The sequence below is a fragment of the Vipera ursinii genome (genome assembly GCF_947247035.1).
Source record: "Vipera ursinii genome assembly, chromosome: 2".
Classification (NCBI taxonomy): domain Eukaryota; kingdom Metazoa; phylum Chordata; class Lepidosauria; order Squamata; family Viperidae; genus Vipera; species Vipera ursinii.
The window spans coordinates 39,132,149-39,157,398 of record NC_139513.1 but is presented as its reverse complement, the minus strand read 5'-3'; the positions used below and the strand labels follow the sequence as shown (position 1 = coordinate 39,157,398).

General features: G+C 35.4%; 1 protein-coding gene across 21 annotated transcripts in view; it reads left to right on the top strand.

Moving 5' to 3' along the window:
• Nucleotides 1-25,250, top strand: part of FOXP1 (forkhead box P1) — a 666,401-nt gene that overhangs the window by 594,681 nt on the left and 46,470 nt on the right. For all 21 annotated transcript variants that reach the window (XM_083354300.1, XM_083354292.1, XM_083354290.1 and 18 more), the window contains one exon: nucleotides 21,704-21,808. In XM_083354300.1, the coding sequence (XP_083210426.1) occupies nucleotides 21,704-21,808 (105 nt within the window). The remainder of the gene's footprint in view (nucleotides 1-21,703; nucleotides 21,809-25,250) is intronic.

Sequence of the window (25,250 nt, the reverse complement as noted above, 5' to 3'; positions counted from 1 at the left end):
ACATTCAGCAGCACCTGTGATCTCTTCTTCTTTTAGCACCTGGATGTCTTAAGTAACCCATTTCTCCACCTCCATCTAGGTTACTGTTATGTTTCTCTTGATATCTGCAGGTTTCACTCCCAGTAACAGATTGGGTAGAAAAACAAATACAGTCTTATATTTTTCTTTTGACCAACATTCATTCTATAGTAATTTTCTATCTGCATTAGCACATCTTAAAATCCCTATGTTTGCTTTCCATTTGTTCTGTTGAGTCTCTGCAATTATTCTATTTTCATTCTTTTGTTTCTTCCACCCAGAATACTTTACTCCATATCTGATTTCTCCCATCCATTAACATTATCAAATAGTGATCTGCTCCTCGTTCGTAATTTCTCATAGCTCTTATATCCCTCATTCTTTTTCCATATATGTACATGAAATAATAGACCTTTTTTAAAATACATGCTCACTAATCATTATTCTTCTTACATGACCACTTTTTCTATATTTTCTCTATTTTTCCTTCTGTTTTTTTTCAATATTGCCATTCACCAGAGCATGGCATACAATTATCATCATCCTATGGATTTCTATATTTCTGTATTCATATATATCCATGACCTAGATGGCATCAACTCTTGCTTTCTGACATATATGTTATTCATGTTATCCATTTAACATTAATTAAACCTATAAACGTCACTTCTGTGTAGGCGTTTGTGTGTGTATTTGTTACTTCTGAGGATCAGATCTTTATTCATCCTTCCACCTTTCTCTTAATTTCACATACCATTTTTCTTTCCTTTCAATTGATAATTTATACTCCAAGCCATTTGCTTTCTAACATATCAAGTTGCAGTCTTCAGTATCCTACAGTCATTAGCAAATCAACTTATAGATATCGGCATTGGTTGTCCATCCTGGCTTTGGATAGAGAGCTGAAATCAGCTGCAAACTTGAGAAAAGAATTTGCAAATATTAAAGAGAACAGGGAAAGCATAATATTTTAAAAGTTAAGCAAAAAGGATAACAAATAAGACTGCTGTCTTCTTCCCCTGAAAGCTTGAATGGAAATCTTACCTCTTTCCTTTTGATTTGTCCCTTCCTTTATGAATTAAAGGGCAGCAAATGTTCAGCTCAACACTACATGAGTTCACTGGAGTAGATGGAGGACATTTGGTTTACAATGTACCAAGACTGTTCTTTAAGCTCACAACTATATTTTCAACATTAAAATAGGCATGTAAAACTTCTTCTAACAGTTTAGGGTTTTATTTTTTAAAAAAGGGGGTCTTCTATCAGACCACAACAAAGATGGAATAAAACCTGATAAGTTCCTTTGAACCAGCTGTGTTAATGCCGATAGTAAAGCTTGAAATAGACTGTTGAGAAGTGTTCCAGTAACAAGAATTCAGTAAAGTTTATAATTCTATTGTGTTAAATCAAATTCCAAAGCCCTTAAGTGATAATATTTGCCAAGGAATAGCTTTCAGGACCATATGTTTAATGAACATTCTTGCAAAATAACACAGTGAGATCTCCTTACTGCCATTTGGTTGTAATGTATCTTCAGTCCCCGGAATAGGTCAGTCTCTGATGTACTGATTGTGCCTTTATTTACAACGGTTTGAACAAAATAGTCGGACAGGGTAATTACCACTGAAACAATGTTAAAGATTTTTTTTTGGAACTCATTACTTTGACTGTTGTACAATCAAATAACTAATTTACACTTGCCCCATTAGTTTACATATGGGGGTCACTTGCAAGAAACTTAATCTCAGCAACAATTTGAAAACAGTCTTTAATTTCTGTAATAAAATATTTAATAAAACTGTTCAGAAGACAAGCCATTATTTGTTTCGGTGGTATAGAAAAACTGATCAAACCACATGGATCCAGTTATTGGTTTTAAAATGTTTCTGGACTATTTGGTGGCCATCTGAAAGAGATTCTTCTATCTGTCTTGTGATATTATGTAAAAGTAGTAAACACAAAATAAACAGAGGCTATATAGCATCATTTGTGCATTGTGATGCATCTGTTGTATTTCCCATTTTACCAAACATCTAGTCATTATGGAACTTAACATGTCATTGATTATGTTTTTAGATACATAGCCAACTGGCCTTCAGAGTGCTCTCTCTCTCTCTCTCTTTCTTTCTCTCTCTCTCTCTCTCTCTCTCTCTCTCTCTCTCTCTCTCTCTCTCTCACACACACACACACACACACACACACACACACACACTGCAGTTTCAAAACAGAATCCTTAACAGTAGAAGAAACCCAAGGTCATTTACTTTAGACTCCACCAAGCTCTCTCAAAAAGACTTCAGGAGAGAAACAAGTATCATTCCCCAGTACTTGCCACAGTAGTGTTCAATAATGTAATCCTACATCATTAATGTAAGGGTAAGAGTCTTCCCATTCTAGATCCCCAGATTTATCCTTCTAGATCCCACTTTTGGTCTTTCAGGACGTTTTCTCCTAGGTAATCAGCAAATAATGGGAAAGGACATTTGCGTATTATAGGAAAATATTGCCTTTCTATCTTGATTTTTCCTCCACATTTGCCCTTTTTGTCTACTATGATGTAGTGGAGACATTCCCCAAGGAAAGGAAGAGAGGGGTCCAAAGATCTCAAATGGATTTGAAAAGTTTTCTAAATTCTTTTAAAAGGAATCTTTGTAACTAGGAGTAAGGAACCTATGTCTATGGGCTAGATACATTCTATGGCTTCTTGTATCTGGCACATGGCCTTTTCTTTGTTCAACACTGATGCTTTTTGAAACTCTGCTGCATGCATGACAAGGCAATGACTAATCACTCTGTACCTTGACCTGTATGGAATGCTTTTGTCCATGCAGTGAAAAGTACAGTTTTCTAGGCAAAAGGAGACAAAGATTGTTCTCCATCTTCTCCTACATAAGGACAAAAGTTGAGGAATTTCCACACTGAAGAAAACCAGTGCACTTTGCTTACCCATCTGCACCAATAAGATGCAAGTTATATTAAAATGATAGCATTTTTCAGAAGTAATCAATTAGAATAGGGCTGGAAGGGACCCTGGAGGTCTTCTAATCCAACCCCCTGCTCAACCAGGAGACCCTCTACCACTTCAGATAGGTCCAGTCCTTTTCTTAAAAATACCCAGTGATGAAGCACCTGAAGGCAAGCTGTTCCGCTGTTTAATTGTCTTTACTGCTATGAAGTTTCTCCTTAATTCCGGGTTGCTTCTCTCTTTGATTAGTTTTGGTCCATTGTTTCTTGTCTTGTCTTGGAAAATAAGTTGACCTCCTCTTCTTTGTGTTAGCCCCTCAAATATTGGAATACTGCTATCATGTTACTCCTGGTCCTTCTTTTCTCTAGGCTGGCCATACCCAATTCCTGAACTGTTCTCCAGGCCCTTAATCATCTCAGTTGTTCTTTTTTGCACTTTTCCCAAAGTCTCATCATTTTTTTTGTAATGTGGTGACCAGAACTGGATGCAGTATGCCACGTATGGTCTTACTAAGGATTTGTAAAGTGGTACTAATACTTCACGTGATTTTGATTATTTGCTTCTGTTTATACAATCAAGGATTGTCATTCAATATAAGTCAATCAATATATGGAGACATTTCAGGAACTATCATCAAAGAAAAATTCATATACATGCCTTAGATATCTTGTGATTGAATAAAGAGCATTTAATTTCTTTGGGTTTTTCTTTTTCTTTCTTTCTTTTTTTTGAAACGTAAACACAGGAAAATCATCTTTTCCATCTTTTTTTTTAATTACAGTAAAATAACAGTCACTAATACTGGCAGCCACTTTCTGTGACAATTTACTATCCAGATTTTATTTTGCAAAAGTGCAATAAATGTCACATTCATTCACATTAATAAATTCTATTAATTTCCATTTTTTCATAGGAATTGGGCATCTACCTACTTTAAAATGAGTAAATTGTCTTTTGCTTTGTTTTTTTCTAAATGTAAGAATTTTTTTTCCACCTTATTGGTAATTTTGATCAGCTAAATCCTTTCCTGTAGGCATTTATTATATTTTATGTGGCAGTCATATTTTTGAAGACCTTCAGTGAATTAGATGTGCCTATTCTGTTTCTTACCAGTCCACGTTGAAGCATTTAAATCATGTTTAGTTTTCTAATAATAATAATTCCTACAAAATTATTTCTCTTCATATCTTTCCTCCCTTTCATTCCCTGTCTCTCTTATCCTTCAACTTAAAATATTGTTAAGCAAACTACCTACAATTACTTAATCCATCACATGGCTGTCTTTTGGATGGGAGAGTAAGATTTGGCACTCAATGGTCATCTGGAATCTGACCTGACATTATAGAAATATTCAATTGGCTGGCTTCATTGGTATCTGGTCAAATATAACAACGATCAATTATACTATTTTGTATGCACTGTATCCAAAATCACTTTAAATAGATTGAGTTAGTCTTGGCAGACACCGAACAGAATTTTTCCAAATTTTAGCATATGTATTGTTTTATACTTCCATCTGGCTGACAAATATCTTAGTGCTTTCTATAATGCCACTCTTTTCTTGCTATCAAAATGGTTACATTTGTCTCTAATATAACTTGATAGAGTTTTTTGCATACGGGTTGCTGATGACTTACTGTTAATATGTATACATAATTTTGATATAATTCTAAGCTAAAGCTGTAAACAAGTATTGCTGTCCAAAAGCCTGGAGTTGAATGAAATATTTTGCCACCCTATCCTTCGAATAATAAATTTTGTCGGCACAATGCACCAATTCAACTGGAGTTGTTTAAACACAATTGAATAGCATCAGTGGGGCATTGAAATGTTATTTTATATTGATTTGTACAGTTGAGTTTCACTGTATTTGTTAGGAATATCCCAAAAGAGCAAGTCAGTTAAAAAAATGAATTGAACTTCAAATGTATACTGAGGATGCGTAATACTTACAATACAAATGTTAGGAACATGAGAAATACTTTAAATAAACTTGGTAGATAGAATTTACTCTTCAGAAGATTTATTTAACAAGATGACAGTTGTATGTTCCTGTTTCTGTTGAAAATAATGGTAAATTCTTACTGAGACTTAAATCAATCAAAACCTCCTCCAATTTGGTGCCTCCCAGATGTGCTACCTTACAGCTTCCTCCATGCCCATCCCCATTACTTATAAGGCCCACTGAACTCCATTAATGGATAGATTAATGATACTTTAATGATATGAAAAGCAAACATGCTTTAAGCAAAGTAAACCCGATCCATTTATTTAAGATGCAGTTGAATTTCAATAGCCAAACATTTCTGTCATTCAGTTTATTCTCTGTATATTTTCATGGAGTTCTTCGGTTTCTAACAACTATAACTTAGTTATAGTCTGGGTGTTGTGAGAAACTCACATTTTTCCTTAAGGCTTTGCGGCAAGAGTGAAAAGTTATAGCAAGTGCCATTGTTTCAAAAACAAGCTGTTGTCCCACAAGCCTGCATGCCTGCTTCATATGAATTGAGCTTCTGATTACTCATGAAGTGTGAATTTATTAGTAATGGCTTGACACAGACAGACTACGTGAAACAGAACTAAGGCTGGTAACCGTTCAAATGGTAATATCCATTTGTGCAGCCATATTTCTATACCAGGTAAAGTTACTTTTTACAAAAAACATCTGGAGGAAGAAAAGCGAACTCTCTGATAGGATATTGTACGTCTTATTTGAGCAATAAAAACAAAGCCACAAAAAATAGGAGCTTGCTTATGCGCGGTAATGTAGCAAATGTAGCAAATATCCTTCCTTGAGAAAAATGCCTAAGGACAAAGGCGCTTGCTGCAACATTTCTTTTAATTCAATTTCCAGTGTGTCTGCTCACGTGCACTTTTAAAGATAACATTCTGATGGCTCTTTAAAAGCCATTTCAAATCCAGAGGGCAATCTTTCCCCAACACAGGTGGTGTTAATGTGGGACAGTCCCCCAGGCACTTGGACAGCTTGTTCAGTGTCTGCTTCCATCTGGCAGTCGGTCCCATTCTGAGAAAGATGATGTTGCTGTGCCTGTGGGTGCTGTGCTCAGTGCAGTGTAGAAAGCAGATTTCAGCTCTCAGCAACATGTGTCATGTGTTAGGTCTTGTTGCAGAAACCAAGTTGTCTGTCTGGTTCCTAGTAACTATTAATTACTGGATCATCCTGTTTATTTTTTCTTTTGCCTATGTGCGAATGTTCCAGTTCTTCACACTTAGTAAGACTGTGCAGTGATCCAAGTTCAAAGTGCAACATGTGATTTGCTGCATGTGCGGACGCACACATACTTATACTTGTTGGGAACACCATACTGCACCTGTTCCCCAGATTCTGTTTCTATTGCTGATGATAGTTGTATGAGGCTAGAGAAAGACATGGTGGGCTAATGCCTCCTTAAGTAACACCAGCTGCCTGCAATTAGTGCAGGTTCGCATCCCACCAGGCTCAAGGTTGACTCAGCCTTCCATCCTTCCGAGGTAGGTAAAATGAGGACCCAGATTGTTGGGGGCAATTAAGCTGACTTTGTAATAATGCCGCTTGGGGGTTGTGTGAAAGCCCTAATAAGCAGGCATATACATAGAATGAAGGCTACTGCTAAGTTTGTAATCCACCCTGAGTCTTCGGAGAAGGGCGGGATATAAATGGAATTAAAAAAAAAAAGACAGGGGTCTTCAAACTTGGACCTTTTATGACCACACTGGCTGAGGAATTCTGGGAGTTGAAGTCCACAAGTCATAAAAGGGCTTTAAGAATTGTGCCTGGGGCAGTCCAAATACATTTTTACCTTTTGGATTTAATTCTCTTCACAACCATAATAGTTTATTTTTTAATGCCTCAAGTTATGGTTGTCCAGCAATTAGTTTCCGTTTGGGACCAAATATAGACATGGTAAGATCAACTTCCAGACATTAATATGTCTGCACCAAAGCAGGAGAGGATGTTTATTCTTAACATCAAATTTTATTTTTATTAATATTATTAATAATAAAATTAATGAAATCATTGTTATTGATGGCACAGTGGTGGCACAGTGTTGAATGCAGTGCTGAATGCGGTATTGCAGGCTAGCTCTGCATTCCACTGCCAGGAGTTCGATTCTGACTGGCTCAAGGTTGACTCAGCCTTCCATCTTTCTGAGGTCAGTAAAATGAGGACCCAGATTGTTGGGGGGCAATATGTGACATTGTAAATCACCCGGAGACTGCTGTAAAGTGCTGTGGGGAAGTATATAAGTCTAAGTACTACTGCTATAAAAAAATACAATGAAAACTTCTAAGTTGGCTGATATTCTTACCAGAGAATCAAAACTACATTCACCATAGAAGGCACTACTCTTTATTGTGCTCGAAAAGCCTGCATTATTCCAATTATGCTTCTGTAAAGATAATTTCATTTTAAATCACTGGCAATTCCAAAAAAGAAGCCCTCAGTTTGACAATTTGACAATGTGTTTTCATTTTTACTTTTTGCTTCGCTTTCCTCCCTAAATTCAATGTAAGTTTTAATTCTGAGATCCCTAAATTATAGTTTATCTCCAATGATGAAATCCTTGGTATGATACAGCATAGATCCAAGTGTAGGGAAAAGGGTTGTTTTTTTATGAAGAATGAGAATCAAGAAATTTTTCAAATTTACAAACCAGCAAAAACTAGATGTTTTCTCTGTATCCCACATTATCATTATCATGCCAAATGTTTTCTCTGTTTGTCTGATTATTTGTTATGTTGTTTAGATAAACACAAACAAATAGAAAGTATAGCACCTGCAATAGCATATGATATTTACAGTACCTGTGTGCTTCAGCTGGTTTTCCTGATGAAACAGTCTTGTGTCCTATGGAATATGGTTGCTTTTTATAAAGTACAAATGAAAGAAACATATCATGTATCTGCTTGATTGTAACTGCTATGTATATTTTCCTTACTCTCTTGGTGTTTTTCTAATACAAAGTTATGGTTACCATAAACATGATTGTTATTGTGAGAAAATGCTAATAATAATAACTACTACTACTACTACCTTGACGTGGTTGTGGGGCTTGTGTATTCTGAGGAAGATGAGAGCTATGCCAGAGGTTCAACCATACTGAATAGGTCTCATCAGAGGAGTCAGACAAAGAGTGTCTCTCCCATAAAAAATATGGTGAGATGTAAATTTCAGAATGCTATACCAGCTCGGATGTCGCCCGGGTTAACAAGATCCATGCTAGATGTTGGAGTTCCTGGATATCTAGTGAAAAATGGGTTACAGGACTCAGGACTGTTGGCTGAGCAACCAGGGCCAGCAGCTGCAGAACTACTGGAAGACAAGGTGTTTACCCATCACAAATACACAGTGATTTGAAAACAAAGAAATAATGATCTGTTATTACAGATCAAGTCCAACAAGAAGAGGATATCTAAAATGAATGCACCTGTTCTGGAAAGAACAACATCCAGAATCAGAAATAACAGAACAGAGACTAGCAGATCAATGGCGATTTATAATACAAAATAAAGTATTCACAGAAACAGAATTGGATGAACTGCAAAGGTTTACCCAGGGCAAAAAAATCAAAGCCTTGCCAGAAGTAATTCAGAATGTAGAGGCAAGCTAGGGGGAGTTGGCAGTGAAGGAATCCAGCAGAGATATACAACTGTTTTCATTTGGAAACCAGGCACCTCTTCCTCAGGAAGAACAAAGCACTCTAACTAAATAAATAAAAGAATTGAAACAAAGAATAACTGAGCATCTAGAACAGGACAAAAACAACAGAATAAGGCTACCTGCATTGAAGCTTGTTCCAAAGAAGCAGCTAGCAAAAGCATTAAAAGATGCAAATACTGCAATATCAAGTATAAGCACCAATTCACTGCAAGAAACAAACCAACTAATGTACAGCACAGCTGCAGTTATAACTGAATACCTGAGATGCAAAATCAACAAAGAAGAAAAACAAACAGTGCACCACAAAAATGGAAGGTTAGTCTAGAAAATAAGACCAGCAAGTTAAGATCACATGCAAGTAAGATAGAACAGATGAAGGAAAAGAAGCTGAAGAACAAGAAGACCAAAGAATATCTAATCAAGAAATACCACTTAGAAACAAGGAAGATCAAGGAAGCACTGGAAATAATAAAGCAAAAAATAACAGCTATAGCCAGGAAAATCAGTAGATATGAAGCTCGAATTGCAAATTATAGGCAAAACCTCCAACATCAATGGAGAAACTGCAATGAATCAGTCAGTACCTGACAAGGAAGAAACAGTGCAGTTCTGGAAGCAGATATGAGATAACCCAAAGAAACACAACAAGGATATGGCTTGGTTAAAAGAGGTGGATGCAAATAAAACAGAAGTTGAAATGAAAGAACTAGTAATAACAACAAAAATGATAGAAAAAAGAGCAAGGAAGATCAAAACTTGGTCAGCACCAGGTGAAGATGAACTGCATGGGTTTTGGTTGAAACATCTAACTCTTATATACCCACTCGTTGCCAAGCAGTTCAACAATATACTACAAGGAGGAGAAATTGAAAACTGGCTAACAACTGAGAAAACCTACCAGCAAAAGGGGCAGCACCAGGCAACTACAGGCCATTTACCTGCTTACCAACAACTTTCAAATTGCTAACTGGTGTGGTAGCTGATGCAGTACAACAGCATCTAGTTGAAAATAATCTCTTTCCACCCAAACAGAAAGGAAACCGCCCCAATAGCAGAGGAACAAAAGATCAACTCCTAATAGACAAAATGATCTTGGAAAACTGCAAGAAAAGGAAGACCAACCTGAATGTAGCATGGATTGACTAAAAAAAGTCATTTGACTCTCTGCCACATGGCTGGATAATCAAGTGCCTAGAAATAACAGGAGTCAGTAGAAACATCAGAAAATTTGTGCAAAGATCGATGGCACAATGGAAGACACAGTTAGTTACAGGTCAATAATGAAAGACTGGGAGAGGTTAATATCAAGAGAGGAATGTTTCAAGGAGATTCATTATCACCACTACTATTTGTTATTGCACTGTTTCCTCTGTCAACAATAATGAATAACTCAGGACATGGCTATCAAGCATCAAAAACATCTGTCAGACTATCCACCTTGTTTACATGGATGATCTGAAGTTTTATGGAAAAACATCATCTGAAATAGAATCGCTGCTGAACACTGTCAGAATATAGAGCCAAGATATTGCAATGGAGTTTGGCTTGGACAAATGTGCAACACTTACTCTCAAACAAGAAAAAATAGTGAAAACTGAAGGAATCAAGATGCCCCATGAAAATAACATTAAAAGTCTGGATGAGGAAGATTACTACAAATACTTGGGTATCCTTCAAGCTGACAACATCAAGCACACTGAAGTCAAGAAAAAGATTAGAGGTGAATACATCAAGAGAGTGAACAAGATCTTAAAGTCCAAACTCAATGGAGGAAATACCGTGAAGGCAATCAACACTTGGGCAATTCCAGTCATTAGATACACAGCTGGAATAGTGGACTGGACTCAAGCAGAACTAAAAGCAATGGATAGGAAGACCAGAAAAATAATGACAATGAATCATTCCCTTCATCCATGCAGTGACATTGACAGACTCTATCTACCAAGGCAAATAGGTGGACGTGGAATGCTGCAAGTACATCAGATGGTTGAAGAAGAAAAGATGGCTTTGGAAGAATGTCTGAAGGACAATGATGAAGATGCACTGAAATTAGTATATCAGGAAGGCTTACTGAATACTGGAGAGACCAAACTGGCCTACAAGAAAGACCAAATGAAGAACAGAATAGAGGCATGGGAAGACAAAGCACTACATGGCCAGTACATTAAAAAAAAAATAGTTGGGAAAGCAAATAATAACAAGATCTGGCAATGGCTGAGAGCAGGAAAGTTGAAGTAAGAGACCGAGGGACTAATTCTGGCTGCACAAGACCAAGCCTTGAGGAAAAATGCATACAAAGTCAAAATTAAGAAGACAGCAACAGACAGTAAGTGCCACCTATGCAAAGAAGCTGAAGAAACAGTGGAGCACCTGGTAAGTTGCTGCAAGAAGATTGCACAGACTGACTACAAGCAGCGGCATGACAAAGTAGCAACAATAGTGCATTGGAAGATCTGCAAGAAATATCATTTGCCTGTAAGCAAAAACTGGTGGGATCATAAAATAAAGAAAGTCATAGAAAATGATAAAGTTAAACTGCTCTGGGACTTCAAAATTCAAACAGATAAACACCTGCAACATAACACCCTGAACTTAACAATTGTCGATAAGAAAGACAAAAAAGTCTGGATAGTGGACGTGGCAGTGCCTGGAGACAGCAGAATAGATGAGAAAGAACTGGAGAAGATAACAAAATACAAAGACCTACAAATAGAAATAGAAACACTGTGGCAAAGGCAAGCAAGGGTAATACCAATAGTAATAGGCGCCTTGGATGCAATCCCAAAACAACTGGAACACCACTTGAACACAATTGGCATTGACAAATTCGCCATTAGTCAATTGCAAAAGGCGGCCTTACTGGGAACTGCTTCCATCCTGCAATGATATCTGTAATACCATGAAACATCCACATCTGCCTATCCCAGGTCCTTGGTAAGGACTCGATAGGTAGACAAAAATGCCAACATCTGGCTGACTGTGTGATAATGATTAATAATAATAATAATAATAATAATGATGATGATGATGATGATGATGATGATGATGATGATGATGATGGAAGGGACCTTGGAGGTCATCTAGTCCAACCCCCTGCTCAGGTTGGAAACCCTGTACCATTTCAGACAAATGGCTGTCCAGTCTCTTCTTAAAAACTTCCAGCGTTGGAGCATTCACAACAAAACAATTCAATTTATGTTTAGCTGTAGATGTAATCTACCTAGCATTGTTGCTACAGAAATTCCACTTTTTTTGCCACATGACCTGGAACTGTTGTATGTTTCCCGTCTATATATATCTAGTGAACTGCTATTTTGTACATATGCAGAAAATGGAAAGTTTTCTCTGAATGCATTTATATAACAGGCAGAAGTGTTGAAGTAAATGAAAAGCAGAATTAAGGAAGAGTTCTCATTTACATGAGAAATACATTTTTAAGGGTCAAATAAAACAGATATCCTCCCTTCTTAGAACATTGCATTGGCAAATTCCAAGTGTTTCTGTAATTCACAGTGCATAAACTTAAAGATGCCTAGATTTGTGACAAAAGAGAGCATCAGAAGGTTTAGTACATAAATGTTAAAATTCAGCAGTTAAAAACAATTAAAATAAATAATTTAAAATCTACTTTTAATGGTAGCTGTCAAAGCAAAAGGCGGCATACTCTGTCTTAATTTTGAATCATTGCAAGATTAATCTGTAACAATTATATGTAAACTTTGACATACAATCTTAGCAAATGGCAGAAATATTTAAAAGAGACATTTATTCAGGTAGCCTGGGTGCAAATCCTATGTATCGTTAAAGGTAATATTGAATCTTTCATATTTTCCCTAGAAAACAAGTACCTGTTGTAATATTTTGGGACAGACGTACCTCTTTGAGGTCTTCCAGAGATCAAATTGTCTACTAATTTCACTATGCATGGACTTTTTTAGCCTAGGCATTTTCTGGACCATACAAAATGAAGTAAACTTTATATTATATAAAGCTAATAAAAATGCTTCTAGTTGTTCCTTCTGTCTGAGAACTCAGAGAGCAGATCAGGCTACATCCTGAAATAAGAGCCTGCTTGTTAGGAAGGAGTACAGCGCTGTTCAGAACAGAGAGAACGATTGCAACCCATTTCAGTAATTATTTTCACTATCTAAATTCAGGATTATTTTTGTCTAGATTCATTCTGAATTTGAATTTTTTATTTTTCATTATTGAGCCCACCATGACAAACTGTAGACATATGTTAAGGGAAGACATATTGTTACCTGAAAATATTAGAAACATGGGTTTGGGGTGATAATACTGATAATAACCAGTTGCAAATCTTGCAGTTCTTCTGATGATCTTCCCTCCTCATAGATTTTATGAATAGATTGAGAAGCACTGAAGATAGAACGGAGCACTGAAGAACATCATATATAGGTCTCAGTTTGACAAATAACCACCTACTGCACTACGATGTAAAAAAAAGATAAACTAGTCAAACTCCCTCTGATGAATCCAAACCTACGATCATCCATCAGCATGAATAGTCAGCATAGAGACAGACACAATCCTGCAATCCATTCTGATGTGAATTTGAAACAGGGTAGGATAATCACCAGGACCTTCTACTCTGGGGAAGTCATCCTTCATTGAGAGTCTTACACAACCATGGAAAGTTAAGAGATTTTCCTATAATTGTCCATGTCCAGTGGAGTAAATGAAGTCTTCTTAAGTCTAGTGATTAGTTCCTTCAAATGGAATTGATTCTTCTCTCCTTCAGAGGTGTGTTATGATGTTAACATACGCACAAAAACACGCAGATGCACATACACACACAAAGCTAAGTGTGTGTCAGTATCCTCATATTAAATATGTTTCTGACTCCAGGACTGAGGTACACACAGTCATTACAAATCAATTCTCTTAATGGTTTTATGGCTTTATTTTATGAATTACAGTCAGCCATAGCCTATTCTACCATCTAAAACTTAGGAGAAAACTGAACTCATATGGATTCATCTATCCTCTTCTTCCTCCTCCTTTTTTCATCCTAGAAATAAATTATATATACAAGCATAAATGAGAATCAATGAGAAAAATAAGCAAAATGTTTGTTTAATTATAATAATGTGAACCTAAGATACCAAATCAAACCAATTTCTCATGCATAAATTAGAGAACTATGCAGAGAGGAATAAATTTAACAAAGATAAGTAGAGTGTAATTCTGATAAGCTGAAAATCAAATCCATGTATAAAATGAAACATCGGCTTAGAAAATGCACGAAGGTGAACGAAGATGTGAAATTAAACAGCTATTTTTTTGTGCATGTGATACACAGATGTTAATCAGATCCCTGTTCATTTTTTTTCTTATTAAAAGTTAGAACACCAGTAACACCAGTTAGGATGAAGTGGGTTTTTTAAAAAAACTGCTACAAATACTGAAATGAACAGCTAGAATGAAAAAGAATTGGAGGAGAAGAGACTGATCTAAGATTAAAGGGAATTAAATATCTAGAGCCTTGGAAAATAGAGGCTGTAAGGAAGCTGTGATGACAGTATGCAAGTACGTGAACAGATATTCAAAAGAAAAGAAAAGAGAAATTGTTCTTCTTAATTAGCAATGAAATGATTAAAAATGCTAGAGCTTTAAATCTTCCTATTAAAGTATTTCTAATGCGACATCTATTCTGGATATGTCCATACTAATGAAAATCGAATTGAATAGAGAGAAGAAGAAAAAAAAAGAAAACATAAAAAAGACAAATAGGTACTGGAATTGAAACACAGAAGTTGTGGTGGAATACGGTATCTCATGAGATTTCTCATAGAGAAATCTATATTTTGTTTGGCAGTTAGTTTTTTTTTCTTGTAGTTGTTCCTTTGGATTAGATGACTAATGCAGATATGTATATAAGTTGCATCTTCTCTACTTGATTGCTGTGTGCTTAATGATTGGGCGCTACATGTTTGAAATATTTGAAAAACATTTTACTTTGAGATTATGTGAGTCAAAGTAATGTAATTTGTCTCTTTTGTCCCATGTTATTCTCAAGAGATAAATATGTTTGTAACAACCTGTCCTTAGAACAATCAAAACATCCATTATTTTGATAGCATAGAGTACGTACTACACATATACATAACTTTGGCCTCTTGACCAAGCATGAATTTGAGAAAAAAAACTAGGAGATGCCCTAGAAGGTGGTGAAAATCTGTCCTTATAGATTTTTTCCACATTGTCAGATTTTTTTTCTTAAAAAAAATACAGCCTAGCAATTATCAATTACTTGTGGGGTTATAGTAATAAATTTGCAAAATCCATATTCTACCCAGACAGATCAAAGGTCACATAATTGTGCAAATCCCTAGGTTTTTTTCAGTTCCTTAGTCAGGAAAGTTCTTACAAAACTGAACCCCAAAATGAATGTGGAAAAAGATCCCAAGGCTCTGCATGAAATATTTTTAAAAGTTAATATTTTATCTATAAGGGACAGAATTATGTTTCTCTTTTTAAATACAATTAAAAATGGAAACTTATAGATTGATGAAACTTATTCAGTGCCATATTCTTGCAGGGCTATAAATTGCAGGTAGATTTGCCTGCTATCAGTGCTTATTTTGATCTTGAAGCATTTGTTTGTTTTTGTCTTCTATCTAATGATTCTTTATTCATTCTGAAATATATTGTCATTCATTGATACTACTATTCACCAATAATATCTTGGACATTCAAATAGAGGTATTCTGTCCACTGTTTCCATCTTAGATATGGAAAAAAGAATTGTCCATACTGTTTTTGTTGTTTTTTTGAGTTGAAATGGTACTGAAATGAAGACTGGCATAGAAAAATATCATTGTTTTTGTTTTTGTTATTATTACTATTGTTATTATTACTATTGTGGTAATGATGCTACCTATTCTCTGTGTTGTTACTGGCTATAATTTTTGCTCTTGATTATGTGTCTTGCATGTAATACTGAGACTGTGATATATTTGATTTCCATTATCACCAAATGGATCATTTTCTATTTATCCTAGTTATTTTTATTTTATTTATTCCAAACTATTTTAATATCACCTTTTTTTCTAGATGTCTTAAAAATGAATACACATTTTGGTGTACTTCTGCAAATGCTTTTTACTTAATTTTGCAGATTATGCAGATTTTTGCAAGTGTTTCAGCATTAATAAACCTTTACATGTTTTTTGTATGACCATGTACATTTCCAGTATGGTTGTTCTGAAACTGCATTACAAAAATAGGAGAATTGTAAATACAGAAGAATAACTACATTCTGGTCGTCCTTTCGATTCAGAAATTACAGATTTGTTAAATATGAACCAAACAAATATTTCTGGCATGTCCAACTGATCCTCAATCATTCTTTTCTTAACTGCATAAGACTAGAATCTGGTGTGCTTTTATGATTTTTGTTCAAAAATGTTGGTTTGCATGCTGCACATTGAAGACTGTTGTGCTATGTGGTCCGTGTTAGTATAGAAATTAAATTATTATTATTATTATTATTATTATTATTATTATTATTATTATTATTATTATTATTATTATTATTAGTAGTAGTAGTAGTAGTAGTAGTAGTAGTAGTGAAATCTTAGTTCTAGTGAAGCAACTAGCATTAACACCACTGGCTTTCATGGATGACATGTGTGGCAATATATAGTCATCTTAAGAAAAAAAACAGGGTGGGAAGATGTAGTAATGACTGCTGTTTGAAACTTCATAAGATGATTGTCATAAAGTCCGTCATGGTTCAAGACCAATATACTTATTTGACCATCATTCTCTGTTTGTAGGTTGTTTGCTTGCTTTCCCAGTATGTGTTTTTTTTTAAAAAAATGTATTGTTACTATTTTCATTCTGTTGTGTTTGAAATTGTATTAATTGGTGGTTGTATGATGCCTAAAGATGCTGCAACAATTGAAACAGCTTATAAATTGATTAAGTAATTAAAGTTTGCATGTCCACTTAAATTAGCATGTCTGTATCTAGTGCTATCTAGTGTTGTAATGGAATGTGTGGGTGACCTTGGGGAAAAAGGAAAGAGATGCTGCCTAGGAAACAATCAGACATGAGAGGGAGGAACCCAGAAGAACTTAATGGTCAGAGAAAGAAACTTAGGAAGGACCCAACCTAATTGATCAGACAGTTAAAAGTGGTGGCAGGAAGTTGGTGCCTTAACAAGATTCTGTTAATGTAACCTTACAAATAGAGTTATTTCATCTCATGTTTCCTGTCTGTCTAACTCTAGAGGGCTGACAGGTGTATTGGTTTCTTTTCATGTCCACATGGCTGTTAACACAGTCAAGTCCAGTAAAAGATGTTCTTTGCTGTTACTTCAATGTAGAAAATCAGAAAAAGAATATCTCTCTACAAAATACACATCTATGTGCTCTGGGAGAGAATAATTCTTTCAGAAGACAGAGAACCATCTCTTTGTTTCTTGATGTTCTCAGTGCATTGATTATGCTTGGATCTGAATAGGGTGAGTAAAACCTATGTGATGACTTAATTATCTTATAGGGGCAACAATCAACCAGTTATGGTAGAGTAGGAATTTCTGTTAGATTGGCCTCCCTGTGATGAAACCTATGTTAGCTAAACCAAGAAAATAAAATGGATGAGAAAAACATGTTTATTCACTAACCCTGTTGTTCTGTTACTCATTTCTAAATAAAATGTCAAGTAACCCAGCGGAGTACTAAGTATGTGTAGAATTGCTATTCTGTGGATTAGTAGATTCAGTATGATTCAGTTTAGAATTATCAATTTCTTTGTTTAAATGTTAAGGATATAATTTTCTCATTACACTAGAAGAAGAGATCTTCTGCAATGTAACTGTACTCTGTGTCTTGATAAACTGACTAAATTCCAGTATGTTGTCCAGACATGTCTACTATTTTAGCAAGAGTTTACAGGGGTAAATTTACCTTTCCTGTTTTAAAAAAAATGGGATTAGTTTGAATCCATAAGAAAATACCACAAAGTTCTGTTTCTAAATCAAGTTCAGGATTGTGCCAAGGCAATCTTATTGGGAAGATAGGACTGTATTAGCAAAACAAATAATAAAGACTAAAGATACTGCTTGAATTACAAAGATTTGCCCAAAAGTATAATGAATGTTTTATTGTTTTCAAATAATATTTGTATTGAGACAAATCAAGAGATGAGTTAAAGTGACAGAGTAAAGTAGGGAGTCCCAGGTCCTGTGCTCTCTTGGGCATGGAAGCCATCTGGATGAGTTTAGTCCAGTCACTCCCTCTCATCTCTAATGACTGTCAGGTTCTACAGCAAACTGGATGAAAAACAGCATCCGACATGGATAGTTTCACTATGTGAACTAGGCAAATATGATGCAAAAAACAAGCTGACTCTGCAGGAGAGGGACCCTGGATGTCATCTAGTCCAACCCCCGCCCCCCCTGCTCAGGCAGGAAACCCTATACCATTTCAGAGAAATGGTTGTCCAGTCTCTTCTTAAAAACTTCCACTGTTGGAGCATTCACAACTTCTGGAGGCATTTTTAATTAATGATATTTTAAGAAATAAGTAATAAATGGCTTCCGGTTCTGGATTTTCGGTGCTCCCAGATGCACGAGGGAATCGCTCCTCGTGTCGCCTGGATTTCTTCATCGGGGGGCCCCGTAAAGGGGTTGAAAGTCACCCTGGAGGGGTGACATGCGGGGGATAGGTCTCTCCAGTTGGCGGTAGAAGGGCGGCGACCCTCCTGTTGGCTTGGAGCTACTCTCCAAACCGAAAAAGAAAGGATCGGCCACTCCCATGGCCCATCATTTAGCCGTTTCCTGCTAAAGCCAAAAGCACAACAAAGCACTTGAAAGCACTTGAAAAGTGGATGAGAATTTCCTTCTTGTTTTCCTAATTGTCTACTTTCCCTGTCCAAAGCTTCTTTAATTTGCTTCCCCCTGCAAGGAGAGAGAGAAGGGATTTTTTTCCCCACCCTCCTTAAGAGCGCCCTTTGTCTGCATTGGGAGAGAAAAGAAACAGCCTTCTATTAAATTATACTGATTTATTGGACTTACTCCCTTTCTACGTTTGGCCCAAAGTTCCTATATTTACAGAAATGGACTATTCTACCTATTAGTCTAAAAAAGGGGACAAACAAACAAACAAATAAATAAAAAGATACTGTCTGAAAAGGTTGAAGTATTCTGGAGACATCTAGTGAATACTATTGGCAAACAAGCTTGCTTACATTTTGGATTGACCTTGGCATTAAGATAAAAACCTGAAACAGCTGGAGATGAATTTGGCTTAGACTTGTGGAGGTGGACTCTTACTGATTTTTGTTTGAAACATAGCCTCCACCAAGGACTATTTATAATTATTACAAAATGGAGAAGGATCAGCCACAAACCTTGCTTGATTATAACCTCATACTTGAAACAATCTACAGAGTCACTGAAATGTCTGTCTCCAGATTTAATAATTTACATGCCAACCTTAAGTCACAAATTGAAACCCAGACTGCAACTAAAGAATTTATACTTCAGTATATAACAAAATCGGAAGATATTACTATTGAGACAGAGGAATATAAGCAACAACTATCCAAAGAACCGACAACTCTAAAAGTACAAGGAACTATCACTATGGCAAATAACCTTAAGGACTAACAACAAACTATGGGAAAACTTAATACTCAACTTTTGACTCCATCAAAAGAGCCTATAATTTTAGAAGTATACTATGTACAAGATAGTGATGCTAACATAGAGGACGTGGAAGATCAACGACAGTTTTCTGAAAGCCTGGATAGCCAAGCATTAATTACAAAATTAGATAAGACTCTTTACTTAAAGCAGATGAAACCAGACAGAAGAGGAATCCAGACCGAACTGAAGATAAAGTTTTTAGAGCAAATACAGAGACTAGAACTAACAGGGCAACAACATAATGATTACAAATGGTATGTTTTTTTGTGGATCACTGATGGCTAGATGGCCTCTTCAATTCAAATAATACGTATTGGAGTGAAGGGAGACCTATCTGGCAATTCAAAGGCCTTGGTTTGGAAACCTGATTGGCAAAAAAAGAAACCCAAAGTTAGATTTAAAAAGTGAGTTCTTAGAGAACCATTAAAGGTTATCCTTTTAGTAATCAGTGATCTATTAGGATCTAAAATAGAAAATGTTCATGAGATAGAACTAGAATGTGTTTATATATCTATTAGGCTTATTTTAGACATTATAATTTGTGCACTGACATAATGGAAATTTGGTTTATAGATCCCACTTGATATTAAAAGACATTTGATTATTCTATTTAAGAATTAGCCAAAATTTAAAATAGAATCTGGTTGTGTATAAATAGTTGTAGATTGATAAACATAGGCTGTGATCCTGTCAGTAACATGTGACGTATTAGGATGTGAAACAGATGATGTTTATTAGGTAGAACATAGCTATTCAGCCACTGCGTACATGTTAGATGCTGTAGTTTTTGCAGTAATGAAATAAGGGAAATTTGGGTTGTGAATATTATTTGGGATGTTAAAGGCTAAATTTGAATAATATAATTAAAATTAGGTAAACTTTAATAACAGGACATGGATATATTTCAATAAAATTGAATTGACAAATTTTTCAACTGACCATGCTATTTCTAGTTTAAACTGGTTGTATGAAATGTTAAGGGAATTTGAGAAGGATGTTTTGATAATGTAACCTGAATTATATACTGAAAACTCTGTTACTGAATCTCTACCCAGTCGTCATAATGCTTTCTAAATATGTAGATTTTAACTGAAAAACCAATAAAACTTGTTTTTTAAAAAAGAAGTAATAAATAACTTATTGTGGCAAAAGTATGCAGTTTATCAGTTGTTGGCCTTATAATTACTACATCTTGTAGTTTTTGTGGTTGTAATGGAGAAATGTAAAAGCTGCAAGAGTTGAACACAGCTACACATTTTTTATTGACCTAAAGGGCTTGGTAATTCAATACGGCAATCGATTGATAACAAGAAAATCAATCACATCATTCAATGTTTAGAAGAGCTGATTGTGAGTAACTTCAGTTATAAACGCGTCTCCAGTGAAATTTATTTTAAATCAGTCATTCAACCTTACTATAAAATTGTCGATGTATGTATTAGAAACCTCTATTCTTCCTTCCTTCCTTCCTTCCTTCCTTCCTTCCTTCCTTCCTTCCTTCCTTCCTTCCTTCCTTCCTTCATGTTCTAAGAAGGTATTTTATTTCCCTAAATCTACCCAGCATTGTTTTTGAAAGACATTTTTATTTATATAAATGGGACTTTACAAGTTACTTAAATTCATATTGTGCTCATCAAAACTTTACCCTTCTGAGAAAAGTATCACCTGTTTTTAAGTATCACTTGTTTTGTCTAGAGGGCAGAGATCGTTCATTCAGTAATGCTCTTTTATTTTGTTTCCAATAGTCATTTCTATAGCAATAGTTATTAAAATGTATTTCACATTGTTTACTCTTTCAACACAAACACAATCTATTACTATTATTTTCCAGAATCCCATCCCAAACATCCTGTTTACTAATAACTTTGCTATAGCTCAGACAGTAAAAATACAGCTGTTACATTAGGTTTCCAGTAGAATCCAAGTATGTATGCTGTCCTTTCCTTTCCTTTTTTAAAAATTAATCACAGGTATATTCAACCAAGTTATTGTAATCACCCCAAACAGCAGCTTAATATAGATTTAAGTCATGCTTCTTCTAGCCCAAATCTGATGTTCTTTGCACTCCAGCACACTGACTGATAATTATAATAATTACCATATAGCTTACTCTAAATATGTTAACTATAATAGTAGCATATTTCATAATACCTGAATATAAGGTTTATCATGTCGTCACATGAATTAGAGCAGAAGCTTAAGGCAAAATTAATTATTGGAGCCATCTTGAATCAATGTTGTAGGCAAATATACCTTTGTGATAGTTCAGAGATAAGTGTGCAGATTGTTGGTATGTAAGAGGCAATATTCCAGGAATAAACATGTACAGATAGTCCTTGTGGGTATATTTTAAATCAAAAATTATTGACTTATCTTTCAGTTTATCCCATGAAGAACCTTGTCATAGCCATCCTCTCTATGGGCATGGAGTATGCAAATGGCCAGGCTGCGAAACAGTATGTGAAGACTTCCAGTCTTTTTTAAAGTAAGAAATTCTATTCTGTTCTGTTCTGTTCCATCCATCTAATTAATATTTATCTACATGCAATTGTGTCTGAATAAGTATGTGTACATGTGGATGAACATTTCTGTATTGCTGTATTACATTTGTATTGGCATATGTTGGACCATATTGTTAAATGTGTCCAGCTGTAGGATGAGCTATTCTATACCTGCTTCTCTAATTGGATTCCCATCAAAGTGCCCATTGTAAATACATACAGCATGTGAGTCTCCTTCTTCATAAAGGAAAGTGCTGTGACATTAGTTACTTACTTTGGAGTTATGAATACTTTCATTCCTTTCTATCTGTGATTTTTATCCTGCCTATTGGTATATCAAGTAAGGCCATTTACTCTTCAGAGCAAACTTTGCCTACTGGGCATGATACTGGCTGGATGCCAAATGTCAAAGGTCAGAATTGATGCTGAAAAATCCCAAATGGGTGGGGAAAATTAATTATGTAATCTTTGGTGCTATCTGAGCTTGGTTGTTTGCTTTCAGACATTTCATTACCCAACTAGATAACATCATTAGCACTGATGATGTTACCTAATTGGGTAATGAAACATTGGCAAACAACCAACCTCAGAGAGCACCAAGGGTTCCACAGTTGAACCCTGAACTAAAGACATCCACTTTTTTTGAATAGTAGTACACATTGCACTGTGTGATAAGGTAAAAGTAAAGGTTCCCCCGCACATGCGTGCTAGTCATTTCCAACTCTAGGGGTCAGTGCTCATCTCTGTTTCAAAGCCAAAGAGCCAGCACTTGTCCGAGGACGTCTCCGTGGTCATGTGGCCGGCATGACTAGACACCAAAGGCGCACAGAACGCTGTTACCTTCCCACAGTAGTGGTCCCTATTTTTCTACTTGCATTTTTTACGTGCTTTCAAACTGCTAGGTTGGCAGAGTCTGGGACAAGTAACAGGCGCTCACCCTATTACGCGGCACTTGGGGATTCGACCTGCCAAACTGACCTTCTGATCGACAAGCTCAGCGTCCTAACCCACTGAGCCACCGCGTCCCTTGCACTGTGTGATACATATATACATAAATATTCTAAAGTCATTATTTTACAAAATGAAGTAAGCTTTATAACCAACATATAACCTTGATAGTTTGGGACTTGTAATTCTGAGAAGTTTGGTAGGAACAGTAACAGTTATGATTGAAATACATTTAAGCATTAAATCGTTTATGAATTATAGATGGAAGCTTGCTGGTAAAACTAAGGAATGCTTATGTGAAAGAAACATTTCAGGCACACACTGCAATGTTTTCACAAGTGTTTTATCATGGTAACATCTTGTTTACTTTAGTTGCTTGCCTAAAACTACTTGGAACATGTTAAGAAAACATTTCAGGAAAGCTTCTAAAAAAGGCTTTTGTTTAGCAGCAACTGCAAGGCTACTCAGCTCACAAAGGTGTTAACTTTCAACCCCTTAAGCACTTCCACATGAAATTCCAGAAACTATGCTTGTGGTTTTAGAAAGAGAAAAGTACGCATAAGGATACCTGCTTAAAGAAAACTGAAAATCAGAACTTGTTTCAAATGCATTAATGACTGCTGCCTGCAAATCAGGAAGTTTTAAACTGAATTGAACTACACTGAGGTTAAAATTATTCAACATTAGAAGAAAAAAGATGCAGGGATGGAAATTTCCAAAGATATTTATGATATTTTATTTCATACACATGATCTTTTCCAGTTTATTTTGTAAACTGACCACTAGCTAAAGGTGGCATTTTTTTTTAATTCATCCCTTTTAAATGCTGGCAGATGACAAATAAGTAAGAAAGTTGATCAAAATAATTTATGCCCTAAGAAACTATCAACAAAATATTAATTCATTCTATTTCATAGTATGTGGAACATGTTAAATCGGAATTCAGTTTTGAATGTCACGATTTTTACAGCATCCTGATTAACCTTGCTGACATTGTAATAAAGTTCAAGACCTAATAATTGCATCACTTACAAAGGTCAAAGCGGTTTAAATACCACACTGCCCTCTAGTGATCTCTATAATATTGGGAAACAAAATTTGGACGGAAAGATCCAGAGGTGCTGTTACAGATAATTTTATAGTGCATTAATTTTGTAGAACAATAGTTTTGGTTTGTGGTCATTGTGCTAATTCTTTTTAGTCAATTTCCTAGATGATCAGATAACTGTGAAATATATCTATCTCTTGTTTTAAGTTGTATGTTCTTTGAACTAACCCAATTGTTTGCAATAAACGAGAGTTTTAGATATTTGGTTTATGTCTCTTAAGGTTCATTTCCTGTATCTGATCAGAAGGCATTACTTAAAGAGACAGCGATCATCTTTGTTTCATACTTTTTATTGACACCATCTCCCACATTATTGCTGTGTCGAAATGGTAAAATTTATTATTAGTAATAGTGTCAAAAAAGTCTGAGACAGCAATTTTCCTTTCAATAAAAGTAGTTAAAAACCTTTTAGAAAATCCATAATTTTGATTGCTGGTACTTCATAAATGTATAACTGTACTTTTTAGCTGTCTCTTTAGGGAAAAATGAGTTTTATCACCTGCGGTACCTGGGTTAATGAAATTGTTTGTTGGAATCCAGCCAGAATGAAAGATGAGATCACTTGGTGGTGCTAGGATTAGCAACAAGTTTGATAAAAGATTGTGACTCCTTAAGCTGGGCATTATTATTATAGCAATGACTTTTTTTGTTCTGTTTAGAATTTTTGCATTTTGAAGCAGGACTGAAAGATTACAATGAGGGTACAGCTATTAAACAAGTTCAACAAAACTAAAATATAAATATGGACATTGCTGTTTAAGGGAAATTGATTTGTTGGCTTTTTGAAACTCCGTTTTCTGTCCAGTCCTTTATAAAAATGCTACTCATAATTCAAATTTTAAATAAGTGCTGTTTTTCCCCTACACCTAATTGTTTGTGTGGATATTATCCATCCAGGAAATCTCTTATTAAACAAATATAAATCCAACAGGATCTTTTTTTTTAACACAGTCCAGGATACTGAAGATTTTTTTTTTGCCACCTGTACAAGTATTTATTTTACGTGTGCTGCATGCTTTCAAAGAAAGAAAATCAGCTGTCAAAATGGACTGTTTTAGTTCAAGGAGAAGTATTTGATTTACTGCTTCTTTAACCTTAGCTTTCTTTGTGTGTGTTTGTGTGTACTGTGTTTGTGTATTTCATTCATAGGGTGAAAAAAATGAGAGCTGGTGTATGCCCTGACACAGAAGTCTAAATTCAAGCCTGTGTCTTGAAGGGTGTTTGGAGTTGTTTAAGGCAGTGCAAGTTTCTGAAAAGCTGTCAAGAGAAGACGTTAGTTTGAAATGTGCCTAGAATCTCTAACCAAGGCCGTTGTAAAAAGCTAAAGTATTCTCCTGATAATAAATAGTTAGAAATGCTTCTTGTTAATT